General features: G+C 39.2%; 2 protein-coding genes across 2 annotated transcripts; both read left to right on the forward strand.

Annotated features, from left to right (window-relative positions):
- The first annotated feature begins 3,108 nt into the window (after positions 1 to 3,108).
- Positions 3,109 to 4,465, forward strand: LOC132465242 (putative uncharacterized protein DDB_G0288537). The gene is made up of 4 exons (XM_060062066.1): positions 3,109 to 3,167; positions 3,241 to 3,296; positions 3,381 to 3,569; positions 3,743 to 4,465. Exons 1-4 carry the CDS (start codon positions 3,145 to 3,147, stop codon positions 4,327 to 4,329), a joined length of 855 nt encoding a protein of 284 aa, XP_059918049.1. The 5' UTR covers positions 3,109 to 3,144; the 3' UTR covers positions 4,330 to 4,465.
- Positions 4,466 to 9,183: 4,718 nt separating this feature from the next.
- Positions 9,184 to 10,529, forward strand: LOC132464260 (uncharacterized). Its single transcript, XM_060060543.1, has 4 exons — positions 9,184 to 9,242; positions 9,316 to 9,371; positions 9,456 to 9,644; positions 9,810 to 10,529. Exons 1-4 carry the CDS (start codon positions 9,220 to 9,222, stop codon positions 10,391 to 10,393), a joined length of 852 nt encoding a protein of 283 aa, XP_059916526.1. The 5' UTR covers positions 9,184 to 9,219; the 3' UTR covers positions 10,394 to 10,529.
- Positions 10,530 to 18,797: the final 8,268 nt, after the last annotated feature.

The raw sequence follows: 18,797 nt of genomic DNA on the forward strand, positions 1-18,797 counted from the left end.
TCAACGCGTACAAGGGGAACTGAAAAATACATGTCCCGTTCAGGCACGTATTCACGTCTTCCATTGGGTCCATGATTCACTACGACATACCGATGTCGGTTACACTTTTTGAAGTGTAGCAGAGCAGCAGCCTAAATAGCCTAAAATCATAATCATTTCGTGAAGTAAGAAATCAGGAAGAATTTTGTCTTCACACAACAAATACTATTGACCTTTTTAAAATGACCACACTGGTGTGGAGATCCAATGTGCCAGAAAAAAAAGTAATGCATGAAATGAATGGTCAAATACATGGTTCACTCCAATTGGTCCATCATTTCACTGCTGCCACAGTGAAAAAAGCCCAGCAGTGGCTGTATTTCATCAGACTGCTCAGGAAATCGGGACTAAACCAGCGTCCTCTCACCCTGGCCTACAGTGGACTTGTAGAGAGCATTCTCACTTCAGGTATCACTGTCTGGTACGGGAATACCACACAGGCAGAGAGGAGGTCACTCCAAGGGGTCCTAACGACTGCAGCGGTCTGCTCTTCCTGATGGATGCCCAATCTGGCAGTGTTGCCAGATTGGGCCACATTACCAGATTACTGGGACCACACTTCCCTCAATGGAATTTATTTACAATCAGCTGTCGGAAAAGGGCAGTGAGAATCATTAGAGACTCCCTCCACCCAGCTCACCTTTACTCAATAACAAACAATCCAAATACAGCCTCAGACACAGTAGAGCGGACAGTGTCATCACACACACAACAAGATTCTTCAACAGCTTCTTCCCTGCCACAGTGTGACTGATGGCATTAACAGAGAACAACTGAAAAAAATACAATGTGCAATATCCCTCACCACCCTACCCCCACTTCCTACGTGCAATAACGCTGCTACATGTGGTTATACAGTATGGTTGCACTGCTGAATTCAATTTAATTTGATATGTATATATATTTTAATCACTATCTACTGTGGTGCTCTCTGAATGCAATTCACAACATGCAATTTGTCCTTATCTCAATTTTTCTCTCTCTCTCTCTCTCTCTCTCTCTCTCTCTCTCTCTCTCTCTCTCTCTCTCTCTCTCTCTCTCTCTCTCTCTCTCTCTCTCTCTCTCTCTCTCTCTCTTTGTATTAATACTGTACTTGACTTGGGAAGCCCTGCACAAGAATTCGTATGTGTTTGGACTGTCTGGTTTATGCACAAATGGCGAATAAAAACGTTAGAACTTTGAACTTGTACTTTGATTCAGCATCGCCTAAAAAACCTACAAAGAATAATAGTTTTAACAGAGAACACAAACAAATCTATTTGACTGTTGTTTCACGTTCTTTAGAACCGTCTACATGTCTTTATCGTGCATGCTAAATAAAGCTCTGGCACACACTAAATACACAAAGATGCATTTAAGAACAATTGCATAATTTATGGATTTGTTTGTGTGTGTGTGTGTGTGTGTGTGTGTGTGTGTGTGTGTGTGTGTGTGTGTGTGTGTGTGTGTGCGACTGCGCATGTGTGTGTGGGTGTGTGCAGTTTGTGTGTAGTTCCAGCTGCATTTACAACAAAACAAAATAAAGAGGTGCAACATCTGAGTCCCTTTCAACCAATGAATGAATGATACACAGCGTTTGCACACTGCTGACCTCCCTCCTCCCAGGACGTCCCGCACATTAAATAACTGTCCCCTCCTGACACGACTCCACTCCCCTCAGATGGGAACATACATGATCACAGGGAGGTCATCCAGGACTCTGTCGACTTGGGGGAGCCCAACCGACTTCATGTGAAAGTCAGCAAGACCGAGATGATGGTGATGAACTTCTGCAGGAAGAAGCCCCGGACTAGACCGCTCCACACCCAGAGATTGGGTGTTGAGATAGTGTAGGAGTGTACAGATATCTGGGTGATCAACTTAACCAAAAACTGGACGGGTAGGATAACACGAATGTCCGGTACCCATTAGCCAAAGTTGTCTTCATTTGCTGAGGAGTCCTTGGCAGTGTGCAGGACCGTGTTTAATAAAAAAAATAATTATACTGTGGTGGCATCTTTGATATTCTATGCACTGGTCTGCTGGGAGGTGGAAGCGCTGAGAGGGATAGAAAAAGACTGGCTTGTGAGGGCTAGCGCTGTCCTGGACTGCCCTCTAGATTTGCAGCTGAAAGCGCTGCGCGAAGCACCAGATTGCTACACCAACGGTGTGAGAAGAAGCACTCCCAGAGGGCTTTTGTCTCTTCTACACTAAGGTAACAATGTAACAACGTTGTTCTCTCCGTCAATATCACCCACCACCTACGACAACGCAGCTACTTTGCACAATTTATCTCAGGCTATACACTTATATATTCATAGTAAACATACACAAATTATCCTGTGAAATTCAATTTTTTGTATAAACCTACATACCATGTGTGTATTACATTCATGTGAGCAATGATCCATCATGGTTATATCTGCGCAAGATATGAGAAAGTAAGTCGGATTGGTTCAACTGAGACCTAAGTGGATGTGGGTGCTTTTACATCGATATATAACACAAGGATATTAAGGATGTACCAGATTTATTATTACAAATCATTCAAATGGTCAGGAGATACTTCAATGAGAAATTGCCTGTTGAGACATCGAATCGACACTATTTACAATTACAAATTAACCTAAAAAAACCTTTTCCTATTGCTTCACAGCCTTTATAACAATGCATAATGCATTTTAATCTCTGTTATTCATTATTAAAGTAATGGTGGTTATATCAAACCAGTTAACTATATAGCAAAAGTCAAACTATAAAGATGATTCAGATGCTGTTGATATTCCAGCTGCAATGTGATTTAGAATTCAGTGCAAATTCAGTGTAAAATAAAGATAAAACCGATATGTTTAATTATATTATTTAATTTATTACTTTTTGTATCACTTAGTCACTTTTTTCTTTGACTTTTGACTCTAGCTTATGTGATTGTAAACGTAAAGCTTCCTCAATGGTTTAACGTGAGACGATATGGGGTGAGTTCCCATTTCCACTTCTTACACAATCAATGAGTGACAGCTGTTCATCATCAACTCATTATGCTTTGATTGGTCAGCTGGTGGCCGCCAACATTTAAAAACCCTCCTCAACCCTTTAGGAAGAATGTGCTAAATTCCATTTGGAACCATGGCAGCATTTCTAATTACATGGTAAGCGAGGAGGATTTAGCAATGTTTCATGATTAATAATGTTTTTGTTTTTTTAACATTTGTTCCGTTTTAGTGTCATCATCCAAGCAGTCCTGCTTTGGGATATCGAATGTAGACCTCTTAAAAATGGTATGTATATTATTAAAGTGTAGCTTTTTGTTTAAATTCACTTTAATGTGTTCACATGTGTGGCTGATCTTTGCTTATGTTTAGGCCCCATGTATAAAGCTGGGTCCACTGGCGGTGGCTCTTATAAAGCGCCAGGAGTCTACCAGTCTGAGGTAGAGGTAAACCCTGGCTATGGAGGTACCAGTTCCCAGTCTGGCCATGGATACCAGGATGGGTCTGCTATGGCTCCTCCTCCTGGATATGTCCCAGATTCCAAACATGGAGCATCTCAAGGTAACCTTGAACGAATAATACAAATATGCAAGCGTACTCCTGTTAGCAATGTTAAATGAATTGTAAAATTAAAAAGCATTTTGGTTTTGAGCTCTATGAAAGACTAAGGTTTTATCCATGGGTTCACACTCACGGCTACCTTGTATTCATTTTTTCATTTTTTTACTTTCTAGATGGCTCCTGGGTTATGTCTCCTATCACCTTCTCCGGAGGGCAAGGTGGTTCATCCACCAGTAATGGCAGCCCATCTGCTTTACCTCCTCCCCCAGAGTCCTTCCCAGGAGAGCTGCTCCAGGTTGAGGCCACGAACGAGAAAGGTGCCTACGAGTCTGAGACCCAGGAAAAAGGCACCCCTCCATGGGCTGCCAGCGCCCCTCAACTAGGAGCCTCCATGCCCAGTGCCTTTTCCCGGGGGTCTTCCTTTCCTTTCAATATGAGGTTCCTCAGAGGCCAGTACCTTACAGGAACCTACACTGACTACACCAGTAGCTTGGAGAATGGCAGAGATGACTCGCAGGAGAACCACTACATCGTTTATGACTCTCCTCGCAGCAGCAGTGAGCAGCAGCAGCAGCAGTGGGAGGGGCAACAGCAGCAGCAGCAGTGGGAGGGGCAACAGCAGGAGTGGGACAGCGTGCAACCAGTGTGGCAGCAGCAGCAGCAGGGAGCCTCTCCTCAGAGCGTCCAGATGGCCAGTCTGGGAATGCCATCAGGATATGGACAACAAGCCCAGAGCTTTCCCACTAGGTATTACCAGTAGCCTACCGCTAGGCAGCAAGTATCAGGGGGAAAGCCCTCGGTGAGTGCTGTATATGGAGGGTACAAGGGATGGAAGTGAACCCTTGATCATTAACATGTTGTCGGTTTGGTCAATAAAATTACAAATGTAACTTCCATGTATTGTGTACTGCTTGACTTGATTTTACTAGCGACAACATTCAGCACACACACGTCTACAACAAGAGAGCATTTGTACCTAATTTTGCGGACTACCATGATCCATAGCCGCATGATTAAGGGTTAATTGCAGGTATAGAGCTCGTAAGTCGCCATTGCTCATGGGACCTACCTATGAGACTGAAAAAAATGAATGAGAAAGTAATTATTTTCTGATCAAGTCTTTATATGCCCCGGATTACACATGTTTGTGGATTTAAATGAAAAATGTTCATGCCAAAAAAACTAGAATTTAGGAGTTTGATACGGTTAGTTTTGTGTAGGGCGCTTTGTGGAATACAACCGCTGCTCTCGACGCGTATGATATACGTCACCACCACACCACTCGCAAACAGATCCCGCAGTTGGAACATGGCAGTCTTTGGTGCACTTTACCACCTTTCAAGGAGAGCACAAAAGCCTTGATCGAGGTGAACGTTTTTTTTTTTTTTTTGCCTATGTCGATCTCATACTTGATGTAAGGCATACTTTATTTTTTACTAGCCTTTATATTTGCTCCTCCAAAAGCAGCTTTAACCATCAGCAGGCCAGCACCCCGAAAGCCCTGTGGCCTGTGCAGCGACACAAAACCAGGTGCTTCGGAGCACTGGTCGCTGGTCAGGTGCTCGAAAAATTAGCTGAATTACCTCCAGGTGCGGTGTCTTGGACTCTGCATGATCCCTTTCCCAGTGGCCAGACAATTGTCACCTGTTGGAGTCCATCTGTAAATCTCTAGAAAGATCAGGCTTTTTCAGGGGTTCATTCCTCCCAGGCCAAGTATGTACCCGCATGGGGTGGGTACATAGAATTTAGGCTGGTTTGAAAAAACATTGAGTTTGCATTCAGGTGTTTATTGTGCTCAGGCATTGGCATTTTACTTGCCTATTTTGTGTATTAATGTCATCTCATTGAAGACCCATTTTCTGCTGCTGTCTGTTCTTTACACAGACCTTGTGTGTTTTGTGTGTCTGAAAGATGTTCATAGTCAAGGTTTTATTAAGGTGTGTATTTGCCATTGCAAAAATATATGGTTAATCCGTTTTCTGGCAATATGCGTTTTGGGCTGGCTGAAGATGATTAGACGGTTTTTAGGCGGAAATTGGCCAATCCGATCTGGCAACAGTTTTACCTGAATAAACCACGTGTACCTGGCCAAAAACAACGATACCACAGAAGATTAAATGTACGTTTCATCAATTGGCAATAAGAGTTTAGGTTAAAATAGACATATCCTGGAAAACGGGGTTATGCCGTCACTGAAACGAACAGCAATGTCTAGTGTGCCGCACTAGGCTGAAGAGGTGCCGTATTACTTTCTTATTTGCATAACACCCGGTCTGATAATAAGTCATTTCATTCTGCAACGCATTTTAATGTGTGGTTGGCGAGTTGCCAGAGATTAGCCATATTTACAAAGATAAATTAAACTCGTTATTTGACCACCAGGGGTCAATGTAAGATCACGTATGATCCATATTTGACTGCCTCTGCTCCCTGCGCTATTTTTCTGTCGATGATTGTTATCTTTTTTCTTCTTCTTCTTAAAAAATGATTAATAAGAGAGACATGTTGCAGGCGTAGATCGAACTCGTGCTCCCCATGCCATACTTTGGTGGTGCCATGTTTAGACATCCTTCTTAAACTAACATGATCAAAAGTAAGCCCTACCTGATGAGCAGCAGCGTCAATAGTAACGCTAAATTAATTTCGTTTTCACTGCATTCCTAAATTTTTCTCTTTTTCCATTTTTCTCCTTTCCTCTCCTTCCTTTACTGTCGATAGCTGAATATCGTACTATGCTGATTTTACATAAGCATGTTGGTGTTCCAACATCTGTTGTAGTGAACATTCTAAAACTGGTGTAAAATGTTGCTGCCATATTAATAGACACGTTGAATGTTATCGTTATGATTCTGGAATCCTGCACGTAAACTGGTTGGCAAAAAAAGAGCAAAGACGGACGGTTCACTTGACGGAGAAACCGTCACTTTCCTCATATCAGACAACTCGTAACTCTGGATGAAAATAAAGGCTTTCTTTTATTGTCACTCTCCTTTTAAACCTTTAGAAATAACCTCCTAAATCCTTGTTATAACGCTGTGTATAATCCCGGACCGCAACAGCTTGTCGGCATGTTGTTAGTGTGTGAAATTCAACACAGTATCAGCCGAGTTGACTCTAATTTCCACATTGTTTACTTGCTGACGTTTGTGGATAACAGTGGCTAGTTGGCAGAACTCTTTTTACACACCAGTAGAGTGTTTATCAGAGCGGAGCCCTGAATGTTGCGCAGCATTTATTATGACGTCATTATATAGACTCTCTCTCAGCACCCCCCCCCCCCCCCTGGACTGACTTCCCACGTCCCTGGTGTTACCCCCTATGTTTTATTCGATACTTTTCTACAGTGTTACCCCCTATGGGTTTTTCATGACCACAGATAAAAAAACGACATTTTTTTTTTACGTTTCATTTGATAAAAACGACAGTGTTACCCCTTGTGTTTTTTTCATAACGACCGATAAAAAACAACAGTGTTACCCCTTATGTTTTTATTCATGACGACCAATAAAAAACAACAGTGTTACCCCCTTTATGTTTTTATTCATGACGACCAATAAAAAACAACAGTGTTACCCCTTATGTTTTTATTCATGACGACCAATAAAAAACAACAGTGTTACCCCTCATGTTTTTTTTCATGCCGACCAATAAAAAACAACAGTGTTACCCCTTATGTTTTTATTCATGACGACCAATAAAATACGACAGTATTGCCCCTTATGTTTTATTTGACAAAGACAACAGTGTTATCCCTTGTGGTTTTTTTCAAGACGACCAATAAAAAAAGGAACAGTGTTACCCCTTATGGTTTTTTTCGTGACTACCAAAGAAAAACGACAGTGTCACCACTCATGTTTCATTTGATAAAAACGACAGTGTTACACTGTCGTTTTTTATTGGTCGTCATGAAAAAAAACATAAGGGGTAACACTGTCGTTTTTTATTGGTCGTCATGAAAAAAAACAACAGTGTTACCCCTTGTTTTTTTCTTGATGACTGATAAAAAACGACAGTGTTACCCCTTATATTTTATTTGACAAAGACAACAGTGTTACCCCTTATGTTTTTTTTCATGACGACCAATAAAAAACAACAGTGTTACCCCTTATGTTTTCTTTCATGACGACCAATAAAAAACAACAGTGTTACCCCTTATGTTTCCTTTCATGACGACCAATAAAAAACAACAGTGTTACCCCTTATGGTTTTTTTCACATGACGACCAAAGAAAAACGACAGTGTTACCCCTTATGTTTCATTTGATATAAACGACAGTGTTACCCCTCATGTTTCATTTGATAAAAACGACAGTATACCCCTTGTGTTTTTTTTCATGACGACCAAAGAAAAACAACAGTGTCACCCCCTATGTTTTATTTGATAAATATCTACAGTGTTTTCCCCTTACATTTATTTCATGACGGCCGATAAAAAACGACAGAGTTACCCCTCATGTTTTTTCCATGTTGACCAATAAAAAACGACAGTGGCACCCCTGTCAACGTTTTTGCAGGAATCGGAACATGAGCTGTTTAGAGTGTTAACCTCCGAACTTAACAATGCACCATCAAGACACCGGTTAAACTCATCACAAAGGTTATACTTGACTTTATAATTCGCATGAAATAGAGAAAAGAAACTTCCAACAGAGGTCATCAACCAGACTTGAACCCCTGTCTCCAGGGGGTTAGGCAGAGTGCACCCCACTGCACCACTGAGGCGATGACAATTCACCATAATCAATCATCAATAAAGAGGATATACATGACATTAAAATGTATGTGTGTATTTCTATTATTTCCCTTATGTTTTTTTTCATGACGACCAAAAAAAACAACAGTGTTACCCCCTTTATGTTTTTTTTCATGACGACCAATAAAAAACAACAATGTTACCCCTTATGTTTTTTTTCATGACGACCAATAAAAAAAGGAACAGTGTTACCCCTTATGTTTTTTTTCATGACGACCAATAAAAAAAGGAACAGTGTTACCCCTTATGGTTTTTTTCGTGACTACCAAAGAAAAACGACAGTGTCACCCCTCATGTTTCATTTGATAAAAACGACAGTGTTACACTGTCGTTTTTTATTGGCCGTTTATTGGCCTGTTGAGACATCAAATCGACACTATTTACAATTACAAATTAACCTAAAAAAACCTTTTCCTATTGCTTCACAGCCTTTATAACAATGCATAATGCATTTTAATCTCTGTTATTCATTATTAAAGTAATGGTGGTTATATCAAACCAGTTAACTATATAGCAAAAGTCAAACTATAAAGATGATTCAGATGCTGTTGATATTCCAGCTGCAATGTGATTTAGAATTCAGTGCAAATTCAGTGTAAAATAAAGATAAAACCGATATGTTTAATTATATTATTTAATTTATTACTTTTTGTATCACTTAGTCACTTTTTTCTTTGACTTTTGACTCAAGCTTATGTGATTGTAAACGTAAAGCTTCCTCAATGGTTTAACGTGAGACGATATGGGGTGAGTTCCCATTTCCACTTCTTACACAATCAATGAGTGACAGCTGTTCATCATCAACTCATTATGCTTTGATTGGTCAGCTGGTGGCCGCCAACATTTAAAAACCCTCCTCAACCCTTTAGGAAGAATGTGCTAAATTCCATTTGGAACCATGGCAGCATTTCTAATTACATGGTAAGCGAGGAGGATTTAGCAATGTTTCATGATTAATAATGTTTTTGTTTTTTTAACATTTGTTCTGTTTTAGTGTCATCATCCAAGCAGTCCTGCTTTGGGATATCGAATGTAGACCTCTTAAAAATGGTATGTATATTATTAAAGTGTAGCTTTTTGTTTAAATTCACTTTAATGTGTTCACATGTGTGGCTGATCTTTGCTTATGTTTAGGCCCCATGTATAAAGCTGGGTCCACTGGCGGTGGCTCTTATAAAGCGCCAGGAGTCTACCAGTCTGAGGTAGAGGTAAACCCTGGCTATGGAGGTACCAGTTCCCAGTCTGGCCATGGATACCAGGATGGGTCTGCTATGGCTCCTCCTCCTGGATATGTCCCAGATTCCAAACATGGAGCATCTCAAGGTAACCTTGAACGAATAATACAAATATGCAAGCGTACTCCTGTTAGCAATGTTAAATGAATTGTAAAATTAAAAAGCATTTTGGTTTTGAGCTCTATGAAAGACTAAGGTTTTATCCATGGGTTCACACTCACGGCTACCTTGTATTCATTTTTTTACTTTCTAGATGGCTCCTGGGTTATGTCTCCTATCACCTTCTCCGGAGGGCAAGGTGGTTCATCCACCAGTAATGGCAGCCCATCTGCTTTACCTCCTCCCCCAGAGTCCTTCCCAGGAGAGCTGCTCCAGGTTGAGGCCACGAACGAGAAAGGTGCCTACGAGTCTGAGACCCAGGAAAAAGGCACCCCTCCATGGGCTGCCAGCGCCCCTCAACTAGGAGCCTCCATGCCCAGTGCCTTTTCCCGGGGGTCTTCCTTTCCTTTCAATATGAGGTTCCTCAGAGGCCAGTACCTTACAGGAACCTACACTGACTACACCAGTAGCTTGGAGAATGGCAGAGATGACTCGCAGGAGAACCACTACATCGTTTATGACTCTCCTCGCAGCAGCAGTGAGCAGCAGCAGCAGTGGGAGGGGCAACAGCAGCAGCAGCAGTGGGAGGGGCAACAGCAGGAGTGGGACAGCGTGCAACCAGTGTGGCAGCAGCAGCAGCAGGGAGCCTCTCCTCAGAGCGTCCAGATGGCCAGTCTGGGAATGCCATCAGGATATGGACAACAAGCCCAGAGCTTTCCCACTAGGTATTACCAGTAGCCTACCGCTAGGCAGCAAGTATCAGGGGGAAAGCCCTCGGTGAGTGCTGTATATGGAGGGTACAAGGGATGGAAGTGAACCCTTGATCATTAACATGTTGTCGGTTTGGTCAATAAAATTACAAATGTAACTTCCATGTATTGTGTACTGCTTGACTTGATTTTACTAGCGACAACATTCAGCACACACACGTCTACAACAAGAGAGCATTTGTACCTAATTTTGCGGACTACCATGATCCATAGCCGCATGATTAAGGGTTAATTGCAGGTATAGAGCTCGTAAGTCGCCATTGCTCATGGGACCTACCTATGAGACTGAAAAAAATGAATGAGAAAGTAATTATTTTCTGATCAAGTCTTTATATGCCCCGGATTACACATGTTTGTGGATTTAAATGAAAAATGTTCATGCCAAAAAAACTAGAATTTAGGAGTTTGATACGGTTAGTTTTGTGTAGGGCGCTTTGTGGAATACAACCGCTGCTCTCGACGCGTATGATATACGTCACCACCACACCACTCGCAAACAGATCCCGCAGTTGGAACATGGCAGTCTTTGGTGCACTTTACCACCTTTCAAGGAGAGCACAAAAGCCTTGATCGAGGTGAACGTTTTTTTTTTTTTTTTGCCTATGTCGATCTCATACTTGATGTAAGGCATACTTTATTTTTTACTAGCCTTTATATTTGCTCCTCCAAAAGCAGCTTTAACCATCAGCAGGCCAGCACCCCGAAAGCCCTGTGGCCTGTGCAGCGACACAAAACCAGGTGCTTCGGAGCACTGGTCGCTGGTCAGGTGCTCGAAAAATTAGCTGAATTACCTCCAGGTGCGGTGTCTTGGACTCTGCATGATCCCTTTCCCAGTGGCCAGACAATTGTCACCTGTTGGAGTCCATCTGTAAATCTCTAGAAAGATCAGGCTTTTTCAGGGGTTCATTCCTCCCAGGCCAAGTATGTACCCGCATGGGGTGGGTACATAGAATTTAGGCTGGTTTGAAAAAACATTGAGTTTGCATTCAGGTGTTTATTGTGCTCAGGCATTGGCATTTTACTTGCCTATTTTGTGTATTAATGTCATCTCATTGAAGACCCATTTTCTGCTGCTGTCTGTTCTTTACACAGACCTTGTGTGTTTTGTGTGTCTGAAAGATGTTCATAGTCAAGGTTTTATTAAGGTGTGTATTTGCCATTGCAAAAATATATGGTTAATCCGTTTTCTGGCAATATGCGTTTTGGGCTGGCTGAAGATGATTAGACGGTTTTTAGGCGGAAATTGGCCAATCCGATCTGGCAACAGTTTTACCTGAATAAACCACGTGTACCTGGCCAAAAACAACGATACCACAGAAGAGACGACCTATAAAAAACAACAGTGTTACCCCCTTTATGTTTTTATTCATGACGACCAATAAAAAACAACAGTGCCTCCCTTATGTTTTTATTCATGACGACCAATAAAAAACAACAGTGCCTCCCTTATGTTTTTATTCATGACGACCAATAAAAAACAACAGTGTTACCCCTTATGTTTTTTTTCATGACGACCAATAAAAAAAGGAACAGTGTTACCCCTTATGTTTTTTTTCATGACGACCAATAAAAAAAGGAACAGTGTTACCCCTTATGTTTTTTTTCGTGACTACCAAAGAAAAACGACAGTGTCACCCCTCATGTTTCGTTTTTTATTGGTCGTCATGAAAAAAAACATAAGGGGTAACACTGTCGTTTTTTATTGGTCGTCATGAAAAAAAACAACAGTGTTACCCCTTGTTTTTTTCTTGATGACTGATAAAAAACGACAGTGTTACCCCTTATATTTTATTTGACAAAGACAACAGTGTTACCCCTTATGTTTTTTTTCATGACGACCAATAAAAAACAACAGTGTTACCCCTTATGTTTTCTTTCATGACGACCAATAAAAAACAACAGTGGTACCCCTTATGTTTCCTTTCATGACGACCAATAAAAAACAACAGTGTTACCCCTTATGGTTTTTTTCATGACGACCAAAGAAAAACGACAGTGTTATTGGTCGTCATGAAAAAAAACATAAGGGGTAAGACTGCTGTTTTTTATTGGTCGTCATGAAATAAACATAAGGGGTAACACTGTCGATATTTATCAAATAAAACATAGGGGGTAACACTGTTGTTTTTCTTTGGTCGTCATGAAAAAAAACACAAGGGGTAACACTGTCGTTTTTTATTGGTCGTCATGAAAAAAAACGACAGTGTTACCCCTTATATTTTATTTGACAAAGACAACCGTGTTATCCCTTATGTTTTTTTTCATGACGACCAATAAAAAACAACAGTGTTACCCCTTATGTTTTCTTTCATGACGACCAATAAAAAACAACAATGTTACCCCTTATGTTTTTTTTCATGACGACCAATAAAAAAAGGAACAGTGTTACCCCTTATGTTTTTTTTCATGACGACCAATAAAAAAAAAAAAACATTTGATAAAAACGACAGTGTTACCCCTTGTGTTTTTTTTCATGACGACCAAAGAAAAACAACAGTGTCACCCCCTATGTTTTATTTGATAAATATCGACAGTGTTTTCCCCTTATATTTATTTCATGACAGCCGATAAAAAACGACAGTTACCCCTCATGTTTTTTCCATGTCGACCAATAAAAAACAACAGTGGCACCCCTGTCAACTTTTTTGCAGGGATCGGAACATGAGCTGATTAGAGTGTTAACCTCCGAACTTAACAATGCACCATCAAGACACCATTTAAAGTCATCACAAAGGTTATACTTGAATTTATAATTCGCATGAAATAGAGATAAGAAACTTCCAACAGATGTCATCAACCGGACTTGAACCCCGGTCTCCAGGGGCTTAGGCAGAGTGCACCCCACTGCACCACTGAGACGATGACAATACACAAAAATCAATCATCATTAAAGAGGATATACATGACATTACACAAATGTATGTGTGTATTTCAATTATTTCCCTTTTTTTTTTTTTCAAGACGACAAATAATAAACAACAGTGTTACCCCTTATGTTTTTTTTCATGACGACCAAAAAAAACAACAGTGTTACCACCTTTATGTTTTTTTTCATGACGACCAATAAAAAACAACAGTGTTACCCCTTATGTTTTCTTTCATGACGACCAATAAAAAACAACAGTGTTACCCCTTATAGTTTTTTTCATGACGACCAAAGAAAAATGACAGTGTCACCCCCTATGTTTTATTTGATAAATATCGACAGTGTTTTCCCCTTATATTTATTTCATGACGGCCGATAAAAAACGACGGAGTTACCCCTCATGTTTTTTCCATGTTGACCAATAAAAAAAGACAATGGCACCCCGGTTGACGTTTTTGCAGGGATCGGAACATGAGCTGTTTAGAGTGTTAACCTCCGAACTTAACAATGCACCATCAAGATACCAGTTACAGTCATCACAAAGGTTATACTTGACTTTATAATTCGCATGAAATAGAGAAAAAAAACTTCCAACAGAGGTCATCAACCGGACTTGAACCCCGGTCACAAGGGGGTTAGGCAGGGTGCACCCCACTGCACCACTGAGGCGATGACAATATACAATAATCAATTATCAAAAAAGAGGATATACATGACATTAAAATGCATGTGTGTATTTCTATTATTTCCCTAATGTTTTTTTTTCAAGGCGACAAATAATAAACAACAGTGTTACCCCTTATGTTTTTTTTCATGACGACCAAAAAAAACAACAGTGTTACCCCCTTTATGTTTTTTTTCATGACGACCAATAAAAAACAACATGGGTACCCCTTATGTTTTTTTTCATGACGACCAATAAAAAACAACAATGTTACCCCTTATGTTTTTTTTCATGACGACCAATAAAAAAAGGAACAGTGTTACCCCTTATGTTTTTTTTCATGACGACCAATAAAAAAAAAAAAAACATTTGATAAAAACGAAAGTGTTACCCCTTATGTTTTTTTTCATGACGACCAATAAAAAACAACAGTGTTACCCCTTACGTTTTTTTCATGACGACCAAAGGTGTTACCACCTTTGGTCGTAACACCATGACATAAAGGTGTTACCACCTTTATGTTTTTTTTCATGACGACCAATAAAAAACAACAGTGTTACCCCTTAGGTTTTTTTTCATGACGACCAATAAAAAGCAACAGTGTTACCCCTTTTATGTTTTTTTTCATGACGACCAATAAAAAACAACATGGTTACCCCTTATGTTTTTTTTCATGACGACCAATAAAAACCAACAATGTTACCCCTTATGTTTTTTTTCATGACGACCAATAAAAAAAGGAACAGTGTTACCCCTTATGTTTTTTTTCATGACGAGCAATAAAAAAAGGAACAGTGTTACCCCTTATGGTTTTTTTCGTGACTACCAAAGAAAAACGACAGTGTCACCCCTCATGTTTCATTTGATAAAAATGACAGTGTTACACTGTCGTTTTTTTATTGACCGTCATGAAAAAAACATAAGGGGTAACACTGTCGTTTTTATTGGTCGTAATGAAAAAAAACATAAGGGGTAAGACTGCTGTTTTTTATTGGTCGTCATGAAATAAACATAAGGGATAACACTGTCGATATTTATCAAATAAAACATAGGGGGTAACACTGTTGTTTTTCTTTGGTCGTCATGAAAAAAACCACAAGGGGTAACACTGTCGTTTTTTATTGGTCGTCATGAAAAAAAACGACAGTGTTACCCCTTGTTTTTTTCATGATGACTGATAAAAAACGACAGTGTTACCCCTTATGTTTTTTTTCAAGATGACAAATAATAAACAACAGTGTTACCCCTTATGTTTTTTTTCATGACGACCAAAAAAAACAACAGTGTTACCCCTTATGTTTTTTTTCATGACGACCAATAAAAAACAACAGTGTTACCCCTTACGTTTTTTTCATGACGACCAATAAAAAACGACATTGTTACCCCTTAGGTTTTTTTTCATGACGACCAATAAAAAAAAACAGTGTTACCCCTTTTATGTTTTTTTTCATGACGACCAATAAAAAACAACATGGTTACCCCTTATCTTTTTATTTGACAAAGACAACAGTGTTACCCCTTATGTTTTTTTTCATGACGACCAATAAAAAACAACAGTGTTACCCCTTATGTTTTCTTTCATGACGACCAATAAAAAACAACAGTGTTACCCCTTATGTTTCCTTTCATGACGACCAATAAAAAACAACAGTGTTACCCCTTATGGTTTTTTTCACATGACGACCAAAGAAAAACGACAGTGTTACCCCTTATGTTTCATTTGATAAAAACGACAATGTTAGCCCTCATGTTTCATTTGATGAAAAAACGACAGTGTTACCCCTTGTGTTTTTTTTCATGACGACCAAAGAAAAAGAACAGTGTCACCCCCTTTGTTTTATTTGATAAATATCGACAGTGTTTTCCCCTTATATTTATTTCATGACGGCCCATAAAAAACAACAGAGTTACCCCTCATGTTTTTTCCATGTTGACCAATAAAAAACGACAGTGGCACCCCTGTCGATATTTTTGCAGGGATCGGAACATGAGCTGTTTAGAGTGTTAACCTCCGAACTTAACAATGCACCATCAAGACACCGGTTAAAGTCATCACAAAGGTTATACTTGACTTTATAATTCGCATGAAATAGAGAAAAGAAACTTCCAAAAGAGGTCATCAACCGGACTTGAACCCCTGTCTCCAGGGGGTTAGGCAGAGTATACCCCACTGCACCACTGAGGCGATGACAATTAACATTAATCAATCATCAATAAAGAGGATATACATGACATTAAAATGTATGTGTGTATTTCTATTATTTCCCTTATGTTTTTTTTCATGACGACCAAAAAAAACAACAGTGTTACCCCCTTTATGTTTTTTTTCATGACGACCAATAAAAAACAACATGGTTACCCCTTATGTTTTTTTTCATGACGACCAATAAAAAACAACAATGTTACCCCTTATGTTTTTTTTCATGACGACCAATAAAAAAAGGAACAGTGTTATGTTTTTTTTCATGACGACCAATAAAAAAAGGAACAGTGTTACCCCTTATGGTTTTTTTCGTGACAACTAAAGAAAAACGACAGTTTCGCCCCTCATGTTTCATTTGATAAAAACGACAGTGTTACACTGTCGTTTTTTATTGGTCGTCATGAAAAAAAACATAAGGGGTAACTCTGTCGTTTTTATTGGTCGTAATGAAAAAAAACATAAGGGGTAAGACTGCTGTTTTTTATTGGTCGTCATGAAATAAACATAAGGGATAACACTGTCGATATTTATCAAATAAAACATAGGGGGTAACACTGTTGTTTTTCTTTGGTCGTCATGAAAAAAACCACAAGGGGTAACACTGTCGTTTTTTATTGGTCGTCATGAAAAAAAACGACAGTGTTACCCCTTATGTTTTTTTTCATGCCGACCAATAAAAAACAACAGTGTTACCCCTTATGTTTTTATTCATGACGACCAATAAAATACGACAGTATTGCCCCTTATGTTTTATTTGACAAAGACAACAGTGTTATCCCTTGTGGTTTTTTTCAAGACGACCAATAAAAAAAGGAACAGTGTTACCCCTTATGGTTTTTTTCGTGACTACCAAAGAAAAACGACAGTGTCACCACTCATGTTTCATTTGATAAAAACGACAGTGTTACACTGTCGTTTTTTATTGGTCGTCATGAAAAAAAACATAAGGGGTAACACTGTCGTTTTTTATTGGTCGTCATGAAAAAAAACAACAGTGTTACCCCTTGTTTTTTTCTTGATGACTGATAAAAAACGACAGTGTTACCCCTTATATTTTATTTGACAAAGACAACAGTGTTACCCCTTATGTTTTTTTTCATGACGACCAATAAAAAACAACAGTGTTACCCCTTATGTTTTCTTTCATGACGACCAATAAAAAACAACAGTGTTACCCCTTATGTTTCCTTTCATGACGACCAATAAAAAACAACAGTGTTACCCCTTATGGTTTTTTTCACATGACGACCAAAGAAAAACGACAGTGTTACCCCTTATGTTTCATTTGATATAAACGACAGTGTTACCCCTCATGTTTCATTTGATAAAAACGACAGTATACCCCTTGTGTTTTTTTTCATGACGACCAAAGAAAAACAACAGTGTCACCCCCTATGTTTTATTTGATAAATATCTACAGTGTTTTCCCCTTACATTTATTTCATGACGGCCGATAAAAAACGACAGAGTTACCCCTCATGTTTTTTCCATGTTGACCAATAAAAAACGACAGTGGCACCCCTGTCGACGTTTTTGCAGGAATCGGAACATGAGCTGTTTAGAGTGTTAACCTCCGAACTTAACAATGCACCATCAAGACACCGGTTAAACTCATCACAAAGGTTATACTTGACTTTATAATTCGCATGAAATAGAGAAAAGAAACTTCCAACAGAGGTCATCAACCAGACTTGAACCCCTGTCTCCAGGGGGTTAGGCAGAGTGCACCCCACTGCACCACTGAGGCGATGACAATTCACCATAATCAATCATCAATAAAGAGGATATACATGACATTAAAATGTATGTGTGTATTTCTATTATTTCCCTTATGTTTTTTTTCATGACGACCAAAAAAAACAACAGTGTTACCCCCTTTATGTTTTTTTTCATGACGACCAATAAAAAACAACAATGTTACCCCTTATGTTTTTTTTCATGACGACCAATAAAAAAAGGAACAGTGTTACCCCTTATGTTTTTTTTCATGACGACCAATAAAAAAAGGAACAGTGTTACCCCTTATGGTTTTTTTCGTGACTACCAAAGAAAAACGACAGTGTCACCCCTCATGTTTCATTTGAAAAAAACGACAGTGTTACACTGTCGTTTTTTATTGGCCGTTTATTGGCCTGTTGAGACATCAAATCGACACTATTTACAATTACAAATTAACCTAAAAAAACCTTTTCCTATTGCTTCACAGCCTTTATAACAATGCATAATGCATTTTAATCTCTGTTATTCATTATTAAAGTAATGGTGGTTATATCAAACCAGTTAACTATATAGCAAAAGTCAAACTATAAAGATGATTCAGATGCTGTTGATATTCCAGCTGCAATGTGATTTAGAATTCAGTGCAAATTCAGTGTAAAATAAAGATAAAACCGATATGTTTAATTATATTATTTAATTTATTACTTTTTGTATCACTTAGTCACTTTTTTCTTTGACTTTTGACTCAAGCTTATGTGATTGTAAACGTAAAGCTTCCTCAATGGTTTAACGTGAGACGATATGGGGTGAGTTCCCATTTCCACTTCTTACACAATCAATGAGTGACAGCTGTTCATCATCAACTCATTATGCTTTGATTGGTCAGCTGGTGGCCGCCAACATTTAAAAACCCTCCTCAA

The sequence above is a fragment of the Gadus macrocephalus genome, chromosome 9, assembly GCF_031168955.1.
Source record: "Gadus macrocephalus chromosome 9, ASM3116895v1".
In the NCBI taxonomy this organism is placed as follows: Eukaryota; Metazoa; Chordata; class Actinopteri; order Gadiformes; family Gadidae; genus Gadus; species Gadus macrocephalus.

Bases quoted from the DNA above. Each gene is read 5' to 3' on its own strand.
- LOC132465242 (XM_060062066.1), top strand. From the start codon at position 3,145: ATGGCAGCATTTCTAATTACATG. The intron at 3,168-3,240 runs GTAAGCGAGGAG...GTTCCGTTTTAG, and splicing joins GCAGCATTTCTAATTACATG to TGTCATCATCCAAGCAGTCC. The intron at 3,570-3,742 runs GTAACCTTGAAC...TTTACTTTCTAG, and splicing joins CAAACATGGAGCATCTCAAG to ATGGCTCCTGGGTTATGTCT.
- LOC132464260 (XM_060060543.1), top strand. From the start codon at position 9,220: ATGGCAGCATTTCTAATTACATG. The intron at 9,372-9,455 runs GTATGTATATTA...GCTTATGTTTAG, and splicing joins ATGTAGACCTCTTAAAAATG to GCCCCATGTATAAAGCTGGG. The intron at 9,645-9,809 runs GTAACCTTGAAC...TTTACTTTCTAG, and splicing joins CAAACATGGAGCATCTCAAG to ATGGCTCCTGGGTTATGTCT.